We start from the raw sequence: 24,077 nt of genomic DNA on the forward strand, positions 1-24,077 counted from the left end.
TTTATTTTAAATTGGTCTGCTGTCTGCAGCTACCGTTCGTCTTTATCCATTAAGATCCTGAGGGCGGATAAGAGCAATGCATTAGTAATAGTTCACATTTATTAAGCAATACTTATGCTATATTAAAATACGAAATAATTCATTAATAAAAATAAACTAAACTATTTAACATCGAGATATATTTTTTTGTCTAAAAATTGAAATATCATGAAGAAACTTCAAAGTTATACAAGCTAGGGTGGCATCAATAGTGGGAAAATTTATTTTGTGCAAATATCGTACATCGTCTAGAGGGAGACCAACAAGAACGGGCCTCGTTACTTTTTTGTTGTGTATCGATGCTATGTACCAAGTGACGTGATGCATTCTGATTTGCCTCTGGACAGTGGTGTCCGCATAGAATAATTTCTCTATTATTGAGATGAATGATCTCATATAAAATTACACTAACGAGATAAAATCATAAGGCTGTGTAAGGCCTAAACAAACAATAATTCGATATTTAAAATTTTGGGCAGTTACAACTTAATAATTTAATGTATAAATTTTTATTTCAATAAAAAAAATATATTTTTTCCTAAGGTCCATCTAAAATCTATTCATATCATTTCCTTACCATTTAAAATAATGAATTTAATTTCAAAACCATTATTTAAATTAAATAAATAAAAATTGGACATTATTTTATGATCCAAAATAAATAAAGATTTATTTTGTTAAATTCTTCCAAACTTAATTATACACAAAGGCAAGAGCTTTTATTAAAATATTTTTAGTAGAGGAAAATTTTTTGCTCTTTTTTAATATTTATTTCCTCATGTTTCTATAATCAATTTTGTTCATCAATATGCTCCATTTTAAAATTTTGCCAAAAAAGTTAATAGATTAAAAACCTTATTATATTAATTTATTAAAGAAATTTGAACTGGAGTTAAATTAGGGCAATGTGCTAAATTAAAATATAATTATTTGATTAGTGAAATATTTTGCCTAAACAGCATTGCAATTTGCAAATTCAAAGCAGATCTGAGACGTGGAAACCTAATCTAATTATCCTTTTCTTTAATGACGCTAATAAATAAGGGGAAAAAAAGAGCGAAAAAAATGGCAGCTCACCAAATCCTTATCGCCATCTTCCCGTGGTGTTTTAAATCACGTGGGAACTTTCAAGAAAGAAAGAATTTGGGTCATAATTTAATTTTGTCAGTTTTAAAATCATTATATATTTTTAAGGATAAATTTATGTTTTTTATGAGAAATTAATTAAATTTTTTTATTATATGTATGGTATAATAAATTTTATGTCTTGTATTCTTACACATTTGTGTTTGTGAGTTATTAATTTTCGTGAACATTTACATTACATTTCAAGGTTAATAATCGAAATCTCCTAAGTAAAACAAATTTAACTCTTAAACATCGAGATAGTTTTTGATATAATAGTCATAATTTCATTAAAAAACTTTGCAATTAAGCATACTCATCTAGTAGAAATCATGGGATGGGTGATCTTCTGGAAAATTATACTAACTAGACAAAATCGTGGAACTCTTAAGCCAAAGCGAACAATATCTTGATAGTTAAGAGTTTAGGCTGGTGCAACTGCTGCTCACATTGGTTTTGTTGTATGAGAATTTTGGCTACCAATAAAGATGTCATGAATTAAAGTATTTTGTATGTGATTTGTGTGTTTATTGGCATTTTACAGCATCTAAAATATTAAAATTTATATATCTAACAATTAAATTTTACTATTTAAGTATAGAGCAATCAAAATATCAGAACAAAATAAAAAAATAAAATGTCTGATTACCTCCACATTACCTTGTCACAACACTACTAGCTCCATCGCCTTTAGACATCAATCACGCTAGCGTTCGCACACGACTAGTCATCACTAAGGTTTTGTTTGGGGCGGTTCTTGTTATTTTTTAAAGCAAATTTTTAGTAGAATTTTTTTATTTTTTTACTAAAAAGCTGCAAAGTCGTCCCAAATGAAGCCTAAGCCTCTTACTCTCATGCTCGCTCTCTCGTCAGTCGTCTCAATCTCAAAATCTTTCTACTTGGTCTCTCATTTCGCTCCTATCAAAATCTCTAAAACCCTTGACGATAAAGAAACAAGAAAATCGCACAAAGCTTATAATTGAATTCATCAACGAGTCCAAGCAACATGGAGAGAGCATCAAATGAAGAAAAAAAAACATCGTTGGACCCAACGACATGTCCGGTGAGAAGAATTAATAAAATGCAAGATGACTCTCCTTTATTTTAAGAGTCCAAAAGAATAATATTGCAGCTCTAGGTGTGACTTATTGATTGAGGGAACTTGTTCCTCCCATGAGATGAGAAATTATTATGTGCAAAGACCGGATGCATAACGTCGTACAGAGACCAACTAGAATGCGCCACGTTAGTGGTACCAAGCCATGGTAACGAGAGGTGCCGAGCAATACCGAGCCGCGGTACCAAGCAAGGGGATGAAGTGGCGCATTCTGGTTAGTCTACGGACGGCGTTCGGCATTCGCACTGAATAATTAATCCAAAGCGACGCTCAAACCGCCTTAAAAATAAATAATATCTTTCACATTAGTCCAAAAATATTAAGAACTAAAAACAATCGATGAGATGCCAACTTTATTGTTCGTAGTTTTCGTATAATTTTGTTCATGGTTATGTTGCACCGATACGGATACGGCAGCACGGATATAACACGATACGGATACGAGACACGTCAATTCTTAAAAATACGGGATAAAGGTACGGCACGAACACATCATTATAATTTATAAATCATACATAAAAATTAAGAAAACAATTAAAGCATAATATTTGAAATTACAAAGAAAAAAAATGAAAGCAACATCATTTGTAGCTTTGTAGCTTATAATATCAAAGTAAGCATTAAATGTCTAGTACAACAACAACAAAAACATAAACATAAATTATCTAGCGCATGAAATTTCAACTATTTAATAAAAGGAATGATATGATTAGATTCTTCAGTGGTTTGTCTTTGCACTTCTATATCATCTTCAATAAATATCATAGCTTCTAACTCAAGCTCATCAAGTGAAAGATTAGCAATTTTTAATATTCCCATATCATAAAGAGACTCATATCCATCTTGAAAATGAGAAAACTTCGCTCATGCTGCATCAGTAAATACGACAAATCTTTTTTTTTTTTTCAATGGACACACGTATCCGATACATGCGTCCTTTTGAAATTAAATAGTATATTAATTGGATATTGCTTTGCCGTATCCGACATATATCGATGCTGTATCAGAGTCATATCTGTGTATCAATATATCATATAAAACAAGCCACATAAATAGATATATCGATGCAACATAAGTTCATGATAACAAAGTCTAAAGTAGATATCACTTATAATATGAAATCTTATATGCCACAGATGAAACAAACTTGCACAAGTGCTTTACAAAATGAGAGGCCTTAACGGTCATATAAAATATTAAGCCCATAGTTGAGGAAAATTTGAACAACATAGTAACGGTTGTAAAAGCTAACAATAATCTTCCAATTAGACAATTCTTATTAATGTGTGATTAATTTAATCCTAAAATATCATAATCATTCCACTATACATAATTAATCCCAAATAATTTCTAAGTGTTTAAAATATCATCAAGAGATTAAATTAAATCAAAATTATACCTGAATTTCCATTAACTTTTGCTTGAAGGATCATTTAGGACCAGCTTTATTTAATCAAGAAACTAAGGCTGGGTTTGGGACGGTTTTTTTATTGCTTTCTAAAATGGAGTTTTAGTACAATTTTTTTTATTTTTTACTAAAACTCCGTTTTATAAATCAATAAAAAAGCCGTCCCAAACGAAGTCTAAGATTTCGTTTGAGACAGCTTTTTCGTACAAAAATTTAAAAAAAAAAATGCTATAAGAAGTATTAGAAAAGTCATCCCAAGCGTAGCCTAAATTAGATCAAGCAATAGCTTTCCTACATCAAATCCTTAAAGCCTACAAAAAAACCTGTATCAAGTACAAGAAAAATCCAGACAATTATTTGAGCAAAACCATAACATTTTCATATTATCAAAATGTTTCATCAAGTCACTATATAGATTCCTACTCACAAATCCTGCAAGGACCATAAACCAGGTAAGGACTTCAGATATTCAAATCTTTTTCTTCAACAAACACAATGGCCTTTCATCAAACATGGCCAAGTTCATAGAGAAGAAACTTTTTCAGGGTGTTCACAACCATTCAATTACCGTTACAAAAGCAAATGAATTCAATAGAATGAATGATTACTTCACACACTATAATAGGATAAACACCTTATATATACCTGCATCTCATAGATAGTTGATCAGTAAATCACTCAGAAAATAAGATAACCAGACATATTTCAAGAATCGGTAGAACTTTAATCATTCCAGATAACTAAAAAAACACAGGTATATGCACTGAATGAGACTAATCTATAAGAACAAAGCACTCGGCCCTCAAAAGATTCAGGAAGGTGTTAATATTTGCAGCACCTATGCATTGTAGATAGATTAGGCTTCATTTGGCACAGCATGAGAAACTTCATATAGAATGCTGCTTTATAAGGCAGTGAGAAAGCTGTCCCAAACGATGCCCAAAGCAACATAATTATTGTCTCAGCCTGCTATCAATATGAATTAAAAATGAATAGAACAAATATCTTAATATGGATTGCATAACGCTGCTGAAAAGAAGACATCGATTGCATTTTGCTGCACGGGAAACAGCCCAGGCGCATGGAAAAGACCTTCACTTGAAAAATGTAAAGCCAAACAATAAGAATAGGTCTTTCCGCCTCTTAAATAATACAAAATCAAACTAATGAAGTAAAATTGCAATCATAGAATCTGAATTAGTACATAATATAAAATGTGTGAATGCTCTCTAACATTAACACACACACACACACATATATATATATATAAACATTTACTTATCATCCATCTCCTCACTCTCCTCAGCCTCTTAAGCTTGCTTAATGTAATTGTAAATGAAGTGGAAAGTTTTTCAATTTTAAGTTAAATCTGTATTTTTGAATGAAAATTTGGAAGAAGATAGATATATAACACAAATGAAAAAATTTTAGATGATATTGCATTCCAACATCATTTATTCATTATAATTTCAGTTAAACTTGTTCAACTTCTGTTGATTTTAATGGTTAAATGTTTCAACCAAGGTTAATCCTAATTCTCTTCAAATCCATTTTTTAATTGGACCTAACAGGTTTTAGGATCAATTGATGTTCTAACCGGTTCAACCAGATTCTCACAACCATGCCAACTATAATAAATGACCACATCTCAAATTGTAAAGCTGCATTTGCATTTAAAAGAAAAAATTGCAGTATTTAATTCATTTAGAACATCAAATCACACATCATTCTTGTCTTTCACAGCAAGTAGTAAAAGCCAAAGGTGCTTAAAACAGAACTAAAAACAAATCGCACACTCATAAATATAAGGCTTATCAGCACATATCATACAGAAAAGTGAAAACTCTATAATAAACTATCTTTTTTCTCCTAAACAAAGTGGAACTCCAATATCATCTTTTTTTCTTCTAAAATAAAAATATATATATATGAAACAAAAAAATAAAAGTGATCCCAAACAGCCCCAAAATCAGTGGGTTTAAATTCTGAACTCTTTATTAAAGTAGAAAAAACTATACTATGGCTTCATGACCACAAATTTATAAAAAAATCCAAAATATGGAAATATGGATTAAGCAATGAATCCAAGCCAACATGAAATTCAAAACATGGACAACAAATCTAAGCGATTACAGATTGAAACGCAAAAGCTCAAAATTTGCATAACAAAACTAAAATACCTAAATAAATTCCATATAGGTTTCTATTTCAAATGTAGTTCAATTAACTTTACATTGGAATTGGCAGAAAAAAATAGATATTTTAATAAAAATAAATGGACCAGATCAAATGATAAATTGTATATTTGAACACCATAAAATTTAGGGTAATCTAGGATGAAAGCTCATATTGAAAGAATCATAATCATCACCTTTATCATTAGCATTATCCCAACTATTTGGCACCAGCTTTATAAATCCTCATTCTCCACTCTCTCATATTTAGAGTTTCATAACTGTTGCCACCAGTAGGGATTGGAATATAAAAAAATAAGCACCAGTTGCATAAGCCAATAAGAAGGAAACTTGATATAAATTCCTTGCCAAAAACAATGAAGATTGGCACTTGGAATGGTCAATGCATCAAAAGCTATGCACCTGTAGATCAGCAGTTAAAGCAATTGGCATGATAAAGAGAACGGCACTTCTCTTTCACTGCTAAGAGGAACATGAAAAAGTCACTTGATTCTGAGACCCATACAAGCTACGATTAGCTGCAACATGGAGGGATTAAGATACAAGTAAAATTATGAGCAGTAAACAATGATATATGTAAACACATAAACAGTATTGAATTATATAGAGATGTCAAGAAATCGAATCCGAAATTTTAAAAGGGTTGTTACTTACCAGATTAAGGCAAGATTTAAGTGAGATTAAACTTACCCTTGCCAACCAAAAAAAAAGGAAATTTAAATGCTGCATAATCTATTAGGCCAGTTCAACCTAAAGAGGCACAGCCAGCCCAAGGGCCGGTTCAAGTTTATAGGAGGCGGACTAATGTTGCCTTCTTTACTCCCAAAGACGCCACCAATCCGGGGGGGGGCACTAAGGGCCAATTAGAGAAAGAAGGGGGTGGCTACTAGCTAGGGACTAAATACAAAAGAAGGGGGGGGGAGGGATGGGGCACTAAGGGCCAATTACTAGACTCATCATCTAGAGATTGGGAAAGAATGATCCTCCTCTCGAATTGAGGATCAATTGTATCTTTGCTTAGTGCTTGCATTGATTTGATTCCTATAATACAATCTAATGTTTTGGATTGTTTCCTCCGAAGTTCTTGAATTTTTCTCATTGTTTTTACCAATTATTGTTAGTTTTGTTTGCGAACTCGAGTATTTCCTATCAGAACCCATGTATGCATTGTCTGTGCACGACCTCCCCTTTCCTTCTATATTTGTTTGCTGTCTAAGCCTTTGCTCTAGCTAACTTCCCAACCTCTCTCTCTAATCTTTGAAGTTTGGCCCTATCTCATCAGCAATATTTTTGGATCAGAACTGCTTCTCCCTCAATCTCCTTCATCTAACTGGCACTTCTTCTCTTATTTCCTGAACTACCTGAATAATGCTATTTAGCCTCTACATCCATCCCTCCCACCTACGAGATAGCAATCTCCACCTTCACAAGTCCCATATAGTGATTTCCCCTTCTCAACTCCAGAATAGCAATCTCTCCCCTCCCAACTCCCAAATAGCACCAACCTTCCTGATTTACCAAATTCATAATCTCCAGAAGCATTTACTTGTGCATTGCTAAAGGAATTCCACGCCTTGAACTTGTAGCATTGCCTAAAATGTATATTTGTCTGGTAGAACCAATTTGTCTGACCAGTGCAACTGTGAATCAGTTCCTTGAGTTGCTCAGTTCATTACTAAAACCATTTCTACCAAGAAACGGAATGAATCATGATGAGCCGATGATTGAGCCATCAAACCAATCAAATTTTTATGGTTTGGTTGAACCATCAAATCATATCATGATGAAATTGTCATCATTTATTTTTAATCAGATGAATAAAATATAATCTTAATATAAATAATTTAAAATCTAAAATTACTAAATAAAATTTTAAAAGCCCTAGCCTGTTTTGGCCAATTCACTATTTGCCCCTTTCATTTAATCTAACAATCCCTCAATCGGTCAATCCTACTCCCTCCTATCTCCTATAGAGTCCTCTTCCTCAATTGTGCAAGTAGTGTTTTTCTTATAAAAAATGACTTTTTAACTCCCATTGCACACTCTTATCACTTTTGATTGTGTAACCTTCCAAGTTCAGAAACTTTCTCAATTTCCTCATTTCTCAACTCTGAGAATTTCATGCTTTCTTTTGTGATCCAAGACAAAGCGCTAATCACTCTGCTTTCTAAAAGGAAAAATAAATCACTCTGCTTTCTTCCCCCATTCTTATCATCTAATACTTATATGCTACTGATTTTGGTACTTGAAATGTGGTATGGAATGTGTAGGTCCCAAATGAAGATCTAATGTATTTTACCTGCTTCATTCTTATCCCCCAAATTTTATTTACCTCTTCTATGGCTTTTTTTGGGATAGCTTTTTTATTGCTTTTCAAACTAGGTTTTTTGTACTAGAAAGCTGCTTTAAAAGCAGTAAGAAAGTCGTCCATAATGAAGCCTAAAAGCTTCATGCTTTGCTTAATGTAGCACTCTAAAATATATTTTATGTAAGAACAAATGTTTATCATGTGTTCTTAATGATTTTAAACAATTTTCTTGCTATGTAAGGAGAAGGTATCATTATTGATGTTTAGTTGTCAATCTCAACCAATTAAATATTTAGATCATTTAAAAAAAAAGCAGTCCAATAAATTATTAGGATTTAAATAAATGTAACACCAATCACACTAGATAGATTATCAGATTTCACCCTCACAATATTTACTAAAGCAACATTTATAGGATTTATTAAATCATGCTTGAGGTAAATCATACTTGCAATTAAACAGTCCCCAAATCAGAAAAACAAAAGCTGTTTTAAGAAGCAAGAGAACATAATTAATGATTCACTATAAAGAACATTAAAGTGATATAAATAAATTTATTTAACATAACCACACAGTCGAATTTATTAGCAGTCAAAAATCCCCAATCCAAGCAAGAATTGAATGCATTTCTTCTTTAAGGAGAACAGGAACCCAAGATATAATATCAGCAGCACACGTCATTTTCAGATCCAGAATCAATAAGATATAAGTAAGAGCAACCTGCTAACCTACTGATAAAAGCTAAACCAACTTCACCAAAAGCATACAGTGCCAAATTATCAAGATTTGTCAACTAAAACTTATCAGAATTCCATAACGGCACACACGAAAACATATATGCCAAGCTCTGTAAAATTAACGATCTTGTAATAAAAATGAATGCAGGAAAGATACTAAGGAAAAAAAATCGCAAATTTGGGCACAAAGAATCAATAGATTATCTGAGAGGCAGTAAAAAAAAAAAGAATTTAAGAAAAAGTAGAGGGGATAAAAACATTTTAATCAATTAAGTCGTTCTCAGTAACACGGCATCTTGTACATGCAAATTACAACCCTAACAAAGACACAGCAACATCATAAAATGATAAAGAACTTACATATTAAATTCATTAGCATTTCTAAGGAGAAAAACTAAACAACCGAAAGGCATCGAATTCCTTATAACCTCGTCACAATAAACCAAACAAGCGCCACTCACTCTGCAGCAACGTCCGCCACAGGCGCTCTCACCTTGGGAGGCCTTCCCCTCCCTCTTTTCACACCAGCAACCGCCGGCTTCAAGCCGGAAGACTTAACTCCCGTCTTTTGAACAGAGGCCACCGCCGGCCGGTGCTTCTTTGGCGGCCGACCGCGGGGGCGGGGAAGGCCACTAGCTGCCTTGGCGATGGCGGCAGCGAGAGGATCTTTAGGCTTCGGCGGCCGGCCACGTGGACGCGGAGTTGGCGGAGACACGCCCGGCGGCAACGGCTGCTTCGGCTTCGGCGGGCGTCCCCGTCCACGGCGAGGGGCCGAGCTGGGGTCTGCCTTCAAGTAGCTATTTTTGACAAAAAGAAGCTCGCCGCTCTCCTTCATCTTCAAAAGAGCGTCCGAGAGCGCCGCCTCGTGTCCCTCCGGCAAGCTTTCACTATATGTCGTCTCTATGTACTTTGATATATCGGACTTGTTCAATCCCTCCTTCTCCCCACCCGCAGCGATCGCAGCAAGTATCCACTGCATAAAAAAAAGGAAATGAATTCAAGCTCAAAACTTGGATACTTGACACCCATATCAAGAACTGACGAATTAATTAATTAAAAAAAAACAGGCTTTGATTACCTTTGGATAGGACGGATGTGAGGTCGATTTGTTCTCCTCCTCTGTACTAGCCATTGAGGAGTGAGAAAAAATAGATAGATAGAGCAGAGGAAGAATGAGTATTCTGTCAAGACTTCAAGATTTGTTATGGCGAAGATGGTGAGAGGATGGGACGGCGATTTTAAAAGGTGGCAGCGTAACGATGGACGATAAATAAATAAATATATATATATTTATATATATATTTATACATAAAGAACTTTAAAAAAAAAAAGGCAACGAAATAAAGGAGGGGATAACACCGAGCCGAAGGTGTTTCAACTAGGAGTAAAATTGACGGTGGAGATCTTTCGAAGACTTCACAATCGGAGGACAGGGAGAAGGTAGAAGATGGTCACGCGGATCGCTGGCGTGGTAGCATCCAGATCACGCTTTTCATCTCTATTACACGTTTGCCCCTAAAACAATAGAAGAATTACAGTCTGGGTCAGCGGGTCTATTTGATTCTGAAATGGCTTTTTTTGTCATTTTAGTGCTGACGTGGAATACCCAATTTCAAATTTTGAATTTGGTTAGGGGAGAACACCGAAAGTGACTTATGGAATAACCTCATGCAGCTCGCTTGTAAGTATAAAGATACATAAACGTTAATAACCCTTTGATTTGCTTTGAAAGTTGTGCTTTCAATAATTGGTAGTGTTGTCAGTGCGCCAACTGTATAGTACACAGCAAGTACTAAAATTAATAAACAATCCAACGGCTGTATGCCCATATTAACCTTTTTGAAAGTAGTTTTTAGTTGCATAAGATTTTGTGCGGCGTTTGGTGTTAAGATAAGTAACCAATTGGTGGGACTTGTCCGCACAGAAAGCCATGTGGGAGCGTCGGGAGATTCGGTAGAGCTGTGCACTGTACGGCTAGACAGAACTCATCCACACTTGCGAGCTAATGGTAAGGCTGAAGATGAGTGACGGGTTAGGACTTAGGACTTAGGACTACAAATATGGGAAAAATGGCATAATAAGTATTTTGCTCGGTGAGAAAAATTTTTGAATTTATATTGAAATTAGGATAGTTTATGATATCATTTATAAATATTAATTATGATATAAATTTGAATGATGTGAAATATATCATTATATAAGATCAATGAGAATATTATTGCACATATTTTTCTATAAATAATATTTTAAAAAAGTACTTGTTGCGTCCAGGAGTATTCACGACGGTAGAGATATAAAGTTTAATGTCTTAGCGTTGTACAAAACTCCAACACGCAAGCAGATAAGAGAGTGTGTAGCATTCATAGGAGACACCAATATTTTTACGTGGAAAACCCCTGAAAATGGGGAAAACCACGGGGCTTAGCCCAGTTTGAATGAATCCACTAATATTGCAGTTGATTACAAATGAGGCCCTTCCTTGAGAGAAGGCCTTAGCTTGATGTACATTTTATAAAGTACATTACATGATGTGAATATAAAGAATCACTATTGACGATTTCATTTGGTCGGGAGGACTATAGTTTGGTGACGGAGGTTAGAAAGACTGTAGTCTGCGGACGACGTAAGTCAGGAGAACCGTAGTCGGCTGGTGACGGAGGTCAGAAGGATTGTAGTCGGCGGGCGATGGAGGTCAGAAAGACTGTAGTCGGTAGGCGACGTAAGTCAGAAGGACCATAGTCGGCTGGCGGCAGAAGTCGGAATGATTGTTGTCTGATGACGAAGGTCAGAAGGACGGCGTCAGATAGAAGTCCAACAATGGAATGAAATCCATCTTCGGATAGACGTCCAGTGAAAGTCCAATAAATGTTAGAAGTACGGCGTCGGGTAGAAGCTTAGCAATGAGCGAAGGTCTGGCGTCGGGTAGAAGTATGACGTCTGTTGGTGGACGAGGAGAACTCCTGTATCACTTGGGCGGAGTTTCAGCATTAGGATGGAACTCTGTCGGTACTTGGGCAGAATTTCAGCGTCCCGTGGAAGTCGGGCAGAATTCTGGTGTCCCGTGGAAGTCGGGCAGAATTCTGGTGTCTCGTGGAAGTCAGGCAGAATTCTGACGTCATTTGGAGTTCGGGCGGAACTCCGTTGGTGGTCGAGGAGGAATCTATTCCCTCTTATTCTTCTCTTCTCCTCTTCCTCTTGCTTAGGCCCCTCTCATGAGAAATGAGGGATCTATTTATAGATTTTCTGGAGTGGCATGGCCTGTAAATAGGTGAGAGATCATGGGAGAATCGGGAGTGGTTTGAATGAATGGTCGATATTGAATCCCTTGATCGTGGACCATTCCTCAGACATTTGAAGCTCTTAATGATATCAGAATTCAGCGATCTTGGGCTTGTTGGATTTGACTCGTCGAGTTGCTCTATTCGATTATAAGCACGTCATATTTGGAAACAGTTTGGTAACTCAAATTGTGGTTTGAACCTTCCAACAACGCTTCGGGTCCTTGATTTGGATTTATTGGGCTTGGATTGAGTCGAATTTGGTGTCGTTGGGTTCGTATTTCCGAGATGATCAGTTCAACTATAAGTTTGCTGGAATTGGAGTTCAGACGGTCTCTGAATTAATTTTTGAAGTTTCCAACTTGATTTTTGCTTCGAGATTCGTGCCTGATCAAGATAATTTTCTAATAACATATAAGTATTTTATTCAAAAATACATAAAAATATATAACTTTGATAATTTTGTAGAGTTTGAATAAAGTGAGATGACTTGAAAATTGACTTCTTTTTTATCAAGATGTATAATCATTTTACTCGTAAGAAAATTTTGTTTGGTAGCTACTCCTCTCTCTAATTATAGTTGTTTATACTTCAAAGATGTTCTATGATTACAAAGGCCCTATGAAAAGTCATATATGATTTAAACAATAAGAGCTCGAAATTTTAATTGATGTAGATCCCATGAGAAAGCTAGAGAAAAATTTCTTTCTTCTTTAGAAAATCTCCCGACTTTAATGACATTAATTGTTTTTTAACTTAATTGATTTAATCTCCAAACATCTGCTCTTTTCTATGCAGTATAATTGTATATCCGCATATACTTTTGTAGGTGTTTAGCAGATGCTGGCAGTTCATGGCGAAGAAACCCACCCTCAAAGGGGGCCCACCTAAAGAATTCGCCTAAATATTCGAGAGAAACTACTCGTCTTGACCTCATAGGAAACTTGCCTATAGTGATAAGCAGACACTACTTGCCTAGAGCTCTCCCTATAATGAGCAAATTAGAGATTCCTCGTTAAGCTAGCAACTTGGCCCTAACATGTACCTGGACCACTACATCAATCACTCGCTCCCCCTTAGAGTGACCTCAGGGACTTGCTATCTCCCATATCGACCATCCTCACTAGACTCAAATATTGGAAAGTGCCTATTCACGCCCTTAACTTACCTCATCATCGCAATCTAACTCATAGCTCTCCATCCCTATGATAACACCTCACTTGCCTCCCTCTTCTTAGTCAATCCAAGGGCTCAACACAAGTCATTGGCAATGTCTGCAAACTTGCCAGCCATCGATCCCTTTTAATCTCAGCACTCACCCATAGACTCTTCAGACACACATAACCAAGCCTACTCCGCATCACTGAGCTCTCCTAGGAGCAACTCGTTGTAGCCTTCCAACGTCCTTCGATTAATCAGGTGGTTACATGTGTCTAAAGCAATGTATATTATTATATCGATGCTCTACGTAGTGATATACTGTTTTACTTTTTTTTATATAGCCTTTCATGTAGCCCTTAGAACTCTCTTACAAACATAACACAACATTTATTTAGAGAAAAAAAATAAAAAATGATAACTAGCACCGCAGTGCTTAAAATAATGGCATCGCGACACCCCTTAAGTGAACTAGCACCTCGGTGCTAAAGCTTTTGCACCGTCGCGGCGCTTGCTAACGTAGATCAATTACTTAGTGAACAGCCACGACTCTTCATTGATAGGATATGTCCCTTATAAGTTACTACTATAACACCATCATGATGTGGGCATTGGAGTGTTGCAGCGCCCAAAGTGCAAAAATGGTGTCAAGGCATGGAAAATTGTGGTGCCTTGGTATTTGAAAATATAGAATATGGCGCTAACAAAGTTGACTTTCTAACATCATAACGTTGATAATGATGCATCGCTTTCTATGTTGGGACTACAATGCTTGCAAAAAGAGAACTTGGCACCGCCATGTCAGAATTTGAGCGCCTCAGAGGTATTAAAGGTAGCACTACATTGTTGAATCTTCAAACGCTGTGGCACTGAGAGTTACTTACATTTTTTGAATTTTTTTTATTTTTCATGTGCATAAATAACTAAAATAATATATTTTTACTGAAAGTAAAATACATTAAATAATATATAATTTATACTTATCAAAGATCCATCACGTAGATAAATAAGAGAGAGCAGTGCAAAATCCATAAGAGACATCATAATTTTTATATAGAAAATCCTAAAAAAGAAAAAATCACAGCATCTTACCTAATTGAAATGATTCCACTAGTGTTTGTCATTAGTTACAATGGATTTTCTTATATGGGGGAATACATTGACTCAATGTAGCAAATATAAATCATAAAAAGCACATTACATAGTTCGAGTTGGAAGAATCCAATGACATGAGAGATGTTCTCAAGAGAATATTGGTATGTTCTTTTGGTCGATAGAATCATAGTCGGGCCATATAGGTCAAGGACTGTGGTTGGTCAACTGAGATCAGAGGGACTATTATCGGTAAGTAGGGGAGGCTAGAAGGATCATAATCGCTAGTGAATTAGGTCAAAGAAACCATTGTCAAGTAACAAAGGTCGAAGGGACCGTAGTCGATTATAAATAAAAATTAGACGAATCACAGTAAGCGAGCAATAGATGTCAGTGGGAGATTGTGGTCAGAAGGATCATAATTAGGTGATGGTGGTCAGAGGGATTATATTCAATGGCGACAAAGGTAAAAATACCATATTCGATAGGTTACAAAGATTAGAGGGACAATTTTAGGGCTACAGTGGTTAGAGAAATCATAGTCGATGGGTGACCAAGGTTGAAAGGACTGTAGTCAAGCGATAGTGGTTGAAGGACCACTGTCGACGGGTGATTGAGATTGGAAGGATCGTAGTTGGGACGATATTGATCTGAGGGTAGTAGTTGGTGGGTGATATATGTCAAAAGGATCATAGTCGGGTGACAATGACCCGAGGAAAGTAGTCGGGCGACATTGGTGCAAGGACCATAGTCGGTGGGTGACAGAGGTCAGAAGAACCATAGTTAGGCGACTAAGTTGGAAGGAACCATTGTTGGGTGATGAAAGTCAGAGGGATCATAGTTTGCAGACGATAGAGGTGGAAAGGACCATATTAGGGAAACTAAGGTCGAAGGGACCATTATTGGGAGACGGAGGTCGAATGGACCATAAACAACAAGCAACGGAGGTTAAAAGGAACTAGTCAAGCGATTGAGGTCCAAACAACCATTATCGAGTGATAGAGGTCAGAGGCACATTAGCCAGTCAGCGATGCTTGGATGGATCGTAGTCAACAGGTGAATATGGTCGGAGAGACCATAATCGACAGAGGAATGTGATCATTGGGACCATATTTAGTGAGAAATAGAGGTCAGAAGAATTATAATCAACAATAGTGATTTAGAGACCATAGATGGAAGGCGACAAAGGTTGGAGTGGATGCATGATTGTGGTGGCCAAACAGAGGTTCAATGTGGATGGTCTGTTAAAGGTCTAGTGGTGATAGTCTAGCTAAGGTACTGCTGTGACAGTCAGTTGGATGTCATTCGATGATCTTCCAATGAAAGTTTGGTGGTAGCAAGCAAGCGATGAGGGTTTGTTAACAGCGATGTTTGAGAATTCATACTTTATAGCTCTCTTGAATATTTAACCCAAGGTCCAAGCCCCAAAAGATCCCCCTTCATGCAAGAAGAGGGTGTCCATTTATAGATTTTGAGGGCAGCAAGCTCTTTAAAGTTGAAGAAGATCTAAGGCCAATTCGCAGTTGTGGGTCTCCGAAAGGTTTCCGCTCGTGTGGTTCGAATGCAAAGGGTACGATCACACTATCCCGTAGGACAAAATGGTCGTAGACCTTTACAATCGACACAAGCAGGCCGATGAGAGAGCAGATGGAGTTATAGATACGATTAGCCATGGAGGATAGAGGCTTTCACCTACCAACCTCGATGGATAATAATATCTATAACCCAAAAGTTCACGAGATTTCCCCCATTCGATGCATCACTATAGTTATGCTCATAAACCATAACCACTTCCGGTTTTTTTTCTTCTTATCGTCGCCGGCCCTAGTGGTGCCTCTCCCTCTGTAAAAAAAAAGAACCAAAATCACATTAAAACCCTTGATGCCCTAGATCTAAGGGCTGAGATCAAATGGCAATTTTCATATTTCTTTCTCAGCCATTAGATCTAAATTTACCTCATTCAAATAAATGTGAAAAGGTAGAATAAAGTTGATTTGTATTTAAACTCGATTTAAAATTTATTTGAATAATATGTCGAATTTATCATTATTTATATATTTAGTTTATTATGTATATATATATATATATATATATATATATATATATACATTTGAAAATAATGATAATAATAATAATAATAATAATCTCGATTATCAAACGATGTCCAATTCAGGCGAAAATGAACTCGTTTGAAAGATCTCAGCGATCCGGACGCGCTCGCACAATCCATTTCACAAAACAAGATTCCGATTAAAAGAAAATTGTGCACAAAATGAACATGCGCGATAAAGGCCCAAATGCATGAAATTACATCGAATCGTCATTGACCCGACCACATGTATTTTGGAATCAAATAGAGGACAACATGTGATAAAAAAACGAGTAATCCTATGATCGCCAACGAGTCGAGGTAACATATGCAAGGTGACCCTTCATCAACATAGCGGTGCAATATACAAGCAAACAGATAAGCCTACGAAATATGAAAATGATAAGATTGTGCAAGTGACCGATGCCAAAAAGGAGGTCAACAAACACAACCCCAACAGGTGTGGTGAACAATGGGAGAACCACACGTGTTGGCGTTGACCTCCTTATCTCTAAGAAGGTACAATCCAACAACCCACAAACGAAACTCACTAGGAAGATGCAATCCTACAATCAACTAATGAGAATCAATAAGCATACAATCACGCAACAATCATGCAATAAATGTCCCATCATGATATGCTCACACAATCATACAATGGTCTCCAAAGCATGCAATCATGCAATCATATGATAATCATAAAATCACTTAACAATTATATAATTACACAATTTTTGCATACTCATGACAACCAACAATCTACACAAAATCATATAATGAGCAATCCGACATGCAATGGTTATCTTATAATCACACAATCATGTAATAACCACACACACAATTACATAAGCACATAACAATCAATTAATCATGCAGTGATCACACAATACATATACAATCACATAGGCATACAAAACTTAATTAGTCATATAGTGATCACACAATAAAAATATAATCGAACAAGCATACAAAAATCAATCAATTATGTAGTGATCACACAATATTGATATAATCACACAAGCATATAAGAAATCAATCAATCATGCGATGGTCAGGCCACAATCTCATGAGCATGCAATGATCATACACTCATACAATAATTATCCATTCATATAATGCTCACTCAATCATGCAAACATGGTAGGACAGAAAAAAAAAGGAACCCAACATCCGCCTGATCAAATCGAACCAACGAACGAATAAGACTCAATGTTCACTAAACCAGGATAGTGAAAAAGAACTAAGAAAAGAAGCTCAACTATCTGCCTAATCACAACGGCAGAATAGGAGGAGGGATTCTATGCTCATATGAGCAAAATCGAAGTAGTGACATAAAGAACTAAAGTAGACTCAACAATCACCTAGAGCTAAAAGGCGATGCAAGGAGAAAGGAATTCAACTATCATTTGAAAAATTATAGCAAATAGCATAGAGTAATAACTGCAAACCTCAAGTTTTTTTTTTTAAATCGAACCAACCTACTTACAAAAGCTCACCCTGACTACCATGTTTTTTTTTTTTGGGGGGTTTTCCTTTGGCCACAAATGTGTGAGAGAGAGAGAGAGAGAGAGAGAGAGGCAGGTCGGAAAGGCCTTTCTCTGGTGGAAGTCCAACAATAGGAAAAAGTCGGGTGGAAGGATGACGTTAGTTGGCGGCCAGGCAGAATTCGGGCATCAGTTGGTGGCTGGGCAGAATTCCGGCGTCAGTTGGTGGCCGGGCAAAAATCTAGCATCCGTTAGTGGCTGGGCTGATGTCCGGTATAAATTAATGGCCGGGCTGAAATCCGGCGATGCCTGAGACATGAGTCTGGTTGCAAGAGAACTTTTCCTTCTCTTCTTCCCTTTCCTTCCTCCTCCTTCCATGAGGAATGAGGGATCTATTTATCATTTTCTGAGAGTGGCATGCCAGTAAATAGGAGGGAGATCGAGGGTAATTTGGGAGTGGTTTGAATAGATGGTTGATGTGGATTATCTTGATTATAAACCGTTTATTTGGTATTTGAAATGTTTAATGATATCATAATTTGACGATCTTGGGATCGTTGAATTTGACTCGTCGAGCCGCTCAATTTGACTGTAAGCATGTCATATTTGGAAACCGTTTGGTCATCCAAATTATGATTTGAACCTTCCAAATTTGCTTCGGGTCTTTGATTTGGACCTGTTTGAATTGAGTTGAATTTGGTGTCGTTGGGTTCGTATTTCCGAGATGTTCCATTCATCTAAGTTTACTGAAATCGGAGTACAGATGATCCCAAATTTAATTTCTAAAGTTTCCAACTTAATTTTGCTTTGAGATTCATGCTCAATCAAGATAATTTTTTCATGACATATCATAAATATATATATATATCTTATTAGTTAAATAGCGTTAGTTTATAACTTATAATAGTTAAATAACATTAAATATCTTTTAAACATTAATTTAAAATAAGTCTAATAACATTAAACTAAATTATCTTATTAGTCAAATAAGATATACTATTTATTTTTATTTAAATAAGGCATAACCGAGCCTCTTAACAAACATATTCACGAGCTCTAAATGATATTGTTCGTGAATATTAATGAGTTCAACGTCAGGTTGCTCAAGATTATTTATTTAGCTATTGAGTACTGTTAAAATTGTTTAAATTTATCCATTTACCTTATCAAACGAACATAAAAAAATTCTTATCGAATCAAATCACTAGAAACTCATTAAATACTTGATTCATTTGTAGCCCTACGATCTCATATGAATGAATATGCCGTTTACAACTCTGATTGTGACAAGCAGTAATTCTTTCCCGATGTTGACCAGCAAATTTCTTGCTGACATGACCAAAATTTGACCGGCGTACTTGATTTTCAACAGGTGTAGTGGCCTCACGTCCGAGGCTCTCAATCGGCAGTTCAAACTCAAAGGGGCTAATGGAAGGGGAAAATTATTAGGTTCGGATATTAATATGTTCGGTGTCTAATAAAATATTGACAAGTAAAATATATATTTGTCTGCAAAATTTTAAGTCAAGCGCATCAAAAGCACAGGTAAAGTGCAGATAAAGCGCAGTAAAAAAACGTAGTCAAAGCACAGTTAAAGCACAGTCCACGCGGCAAATTTTAATTGAATAAATTCAGATCTATTTTTAAGTCCGCTGTCTCGACCTAATAATTTTCCAATGGGAGGAGATATTTCAATGAGAGTTTACTGAATTGTAGTAATATATAATATATTTAAGAATTTCTTTTGGTAAAAAAATTAATATAATATATTTAAAATATTTTTAAAGGTTTAATTGAGTGTATTATGATTATTGGAGATTATTTTTTTATATTTAATTTGAAATAAAATTTATTTAATAAGAAAATATGAGAATTATAGCAATATGGTTGCTTGCCCGTGCTAGTGAGGTAGGGTGGTGTTTGGTGACGACGACGATTTCAATCGCGGTTGGTGGTTGTAGTGGCGGCATATTTTTAAAGCATTTGAAATTTGATTGGTTGAGTGAATTTCAAATTCATTGAAAAACGAACTAGATAAAATATTTCAAAATTTTATGATGCGTTAGCTTTTCTTCCAATCAAAGCATCTAAATATTCAAATCATTGGATTTGATTTAATATACATCTGATACATCATAAAAAATCTTCTTGATCAAACACAAACCTCGATGCATATTTGGATTGAAAACTTTTAAAATTAAATTCAAGCCATCCAAACTTTGATTTCAGACAATTTAGTCAAAATAAATGTCTCGGCAAGACGAACCCAACGATATAAGAAATAATCAATCTGAACCCAAATGAGTCCAAATCAAGCACTTGAAGCACAATTGAAAACTTCATTACAATAGTTGAATGAACTAAAGATCTCCAACATTTGCATGCTTATACCCGAATTGAGCATCTCAATAAGACAAGTCCAACAATCCAAGATCCCTTTACCCCGACATTATTAAGGCTCTTAAATACTGAAGGAATGGTTTATGATTGAGAGAATTAATGTAAGTCATACAATGGAGTATTATTGATTTTTGCTATATTTATAGGGCATGACTCTCTATCTATAAATGGACTTTCACTCTCTATATAATGGTAAACATTGGACTTAGAGTTTGGAATTGGGCTTGATATTCAAGAGAGCTCAAAGGCTAAAAAAATTTCAAATCTCCACTCGAGCATAATTGTTAAGCAACCGTCCGAGCGTCATCGTCTAACTGCCACTGTCTAACCTAGGGATTTATGTGAGCAGAGCGGGCTCGAGCTCAACTCGTTTATGGGCTCACAAGCCGAGCTTATCGAGCTCATGAGTAGAGCTCAAGCTCAATCAAACTCGAGCTCATTTGAGACGGACACAGGTGCGTGGGAGTTGGGAAGGACATATTTGCTTTAATTAAAATAATATATAAAATGTATTATAATATATGTTAATGAATACATTCGGTTGCTCATTAATAGCCGACTATAATACTTAATGCCTCGTTCCAAGTGACCGCTGCTCCAAATTTCGCAATATTGGTGAACACAGGTGGGAAAATGAGAAAATCGGACACAAGTGAGAGAAATGAAAAATCGGACACAGGTGGGAGAAATGAAAAATCGAACACAATCGGAAAAATGAGAAACTAAATTGAGCGGCTTGCAAGCCAGCTCGAACTCGATTTTAATGGGACGAGCTTGAGTTTGAGCTCACCTTTTGAGATCGACTCGAGCTCAAGCTTGCTTTCCGTCTAACGAGTTGAGCTTGATAGTGCTAAAACTCGACTCAACTCGTTTATACCCCTAGTCTAATCATAGCCTGACCGTCGCTGTCAAACCATCACCTAATGACCACCATCAAATCGCTTGACCACCATCGTCGAAACATAGCATAATCACAATCCTCCAATCATTATCATCTGAATACAGTTGTCTGACCACCTTCATCTAAGTGTGGCCCTCGGGCAGACCACAATGTCCCAACTATTGCCTCAATCCTCATATTGCTATCACTTGACTACGATCCTTTGACCTTTATCAATCGACTATAGTCCTTCATTTTGTTGCTCAGTAATCTTCCTTCGACCATCATTGTCCATCTATAATCCTCCAATCACCATCAACCAACTACAACCCTTTAACAATTAACCACTATCATCTTATGATGGTCCTTCGACCACTGCATCTTATCTATTGTCTTATGTCCTCTATTGCACGACTACGATCCTATAAACATTGTCGCCCTATTGCTATCCTCCAACCAAAATGTCCCTACGTCACCATTGTCAAACTATAGTCCTCTGACCTTTATAAGCTAACTACAATATTCTGACTATCATTAATCGACTGCGGTCCTTTAGCGCCCCGTCTCTTGACTATAATATTCTGACCACCATTATTTGACTACGATAATCTGACCTTCGTTGTCAAACACAATATTTGATCACTATCGCCTAACTATGATCCTCTCTCATAATATTTTTTTGCCATTGTTGCCTAGCTACACCAACTCTAGCTAACCTATTCACTTACCATCACAAATAATGTCAATGTTTGCCATTGTTTGTAAAATCGACGCATGCCATCAACACCAATTCTAACTCTCAACGTCAGCATTGGATTTTATGCTAGACTAATTGGCCTATGGATTCCTCTTCTCAAAGGAGTACAATAAAACAAACAAGAAAATGATTTCTTGAAGACATCTCCCAATCCACAGAGCTCTTCCAACTTCAATCACATAATATTTTATATATATTGTATTTTTATTACATTAAATCAATGCATTTTCTTGAGGAAGAACATCATTTACAATTGATGACAAATACTACTAGAATTGTTTATAATTAGATAGGCCTCATAATAAAAAAAAGAAAAAGAAAAAAAGAAAAGATAGGCCCGCTAGTATTTCCATTTCTTGGTTTTTCACATAAAAGCTCTTGAGTTTCTTACTTGTACTCTCTTATCTTTGTGTTTAGGGGTGTCAATATTTGACTCGACCCGAAACCTAACTAAAAAAATTTTGGGTTCGGATCAACCCTCAAACAATTTAGCAAACGGGTTAGATTCATGTTCAATATATTGACCTATTTTTAAAATCAGATTGGGCTCGAGTTGACTCGAAAATCCAAAGGTGACACGAATACAACCCGATTTTAATTAAAACCTAGGGATTAAAGCATGCGACACAGCTTGGCGACTGACTCGTTCAGTCGTTCTCATTCTCAAACTTCTATTTTCAACTTTGTTTGTTTTCTTCTCGCTCATTTTCTCTCGTCGGTTCTTCAATATCTGTCGGTGCCTACAAGCTACATCTCACAACCTCTAGAGACTTCTCCAACGAACTCTCAATAATCCAATAATTTTTACATTTTTTTCTCTCTTTGCCTATTTTACATTTTAAGGTTTTTAACTATTTTCGTATTGATAGTTTTTGAACTCATATGTTGGATGTAATTCAAGATTTTTCACCTCAATTTTCACATACATGCTAATGCCAACATCCTTTAAGAATTTTAGTTTTTTTTTTTTTTTTAAGTTTTAGGGTATATGATTTATATTATGCTCTTTGCTCTAGAAATTATTATTGAATTGTTACCACTTTTTCTCAATGTTCTTTGCAATTTAATATGTATGTTTAGGTTGCATGTTGATAGTTGTGCTGAAGACATGATTTCTTTTGCATCAACAAATCATAATTCAAAGAAATATTTTACTTTGTAATTATGTTTAATTTCATTTGTTAGATGGAGGACTCCAATACCATCATTGAAAGTACTTCTTTTCTTGAAAATGTACGAGTTTTTAGTGATAGAGAATAATGAATTTGATGATGTTGATATTGGTGATATCAATGGAAAAGAAAAATATGGGGTAAGAGTTCTTAAGAAAACAAAAAGGATGACCGCCATTGTATGGGGTCATTATGAGATGTTAACCCTAGCTGTTGATGACAAACAAACATGAAAATGTAGAAAATATGGCACAATTAATCAATGTGACAGTAAGAATGGGACAAATAATTTAAAATGTCATTTGCATGTTTGTAAGAACTAAGAAGAGGAATATCCGTGATATAGGCCAACTAATTTTGTAGTCGAATTCTAGCTCACATATTTCCTTGTCCGATAGTGAGTTCGACTACCAAGAGTTACGTGATCTATTCACTGCTTGCATTATTATGCATGACCTACCATTTCAGTGTGTTAAAAGAGTCGGTGTACGTGCATTACTTGAGGAATAAAGGGAATTATTACATGATCTACCAAGAAAAGACGGTGATAGTTCAGTCAATAGGAGTACTGTTAGTCCTTGAGAATTGAATAGAATTGTTAATGCAATTGTGTTGTAAAATAAACTTAAACTAATTGACTATCTATGCCTATGCAGGCATCTAAAATCTGAATGGTTGTGTACAAAGAGGAATTTCTACTGCTGACTGCTAGTTGCAGATTTTGCTAGCAGTCTAAGAGAACATTCCTTCAAATCAGTCTAAGAGAACATCATCACTAAGTGGTCACAACTTGCATCACAAAATAAGATTACTATGTATGAGAAGATAAGCATAAACT

At 35.8% G+C, this 24,077-nt stretch overlaps 1 protein-coding gene across 1 annotated transcript; it reads right to left on the reverse strand.

Moving 5' to 3' along the window:
* Nucleotides 1–9,171: 9,171 nt before the first annotated feature.
* On the reverse strand, nucleotides 9,172–10,188 carry LOC110115530 (HMG-Y-related protein B). Its single transcript, XM_020848793.2, has 2 exons — nucleotides 10,008–10,188; nucleotides 9,172–9,902 (listed from the first exon to the last, which is right to left on the reverse strand). The coding sequence occupies exons 1-2, from the start codon at nucleotides 10,059–10,061 to the stop codon at nucleotides 9,387–9,389; spliced, it is 570 nt and encodes a 189-aa protein (XP_020704452.1). The 5' UTR covers nucleotides 10,062–10,188; the 3' UTR covers nucleotides 9,172–9,386.
* Between the last annotated feature and the right edge of the window lie 13,889 nt (nucleotides 10,189–24,077).

The sequence above is a fragment of the Dendrobium catenatum genome, unplaced genomic scaffold, assembly GCF_001605985.2.
Source record: "Dendrobium catenatum unplaced genomic scaffold, ASM160598v2 fragScaff_scaffold_651, whole genome shotgun sequence".
NCBI lineage: Eukaryota > Viridiplantae > Streptophyta > Magnoliopsida > Asparagales > Orchidaceae > Dendrobium > Dendrobium catenatum.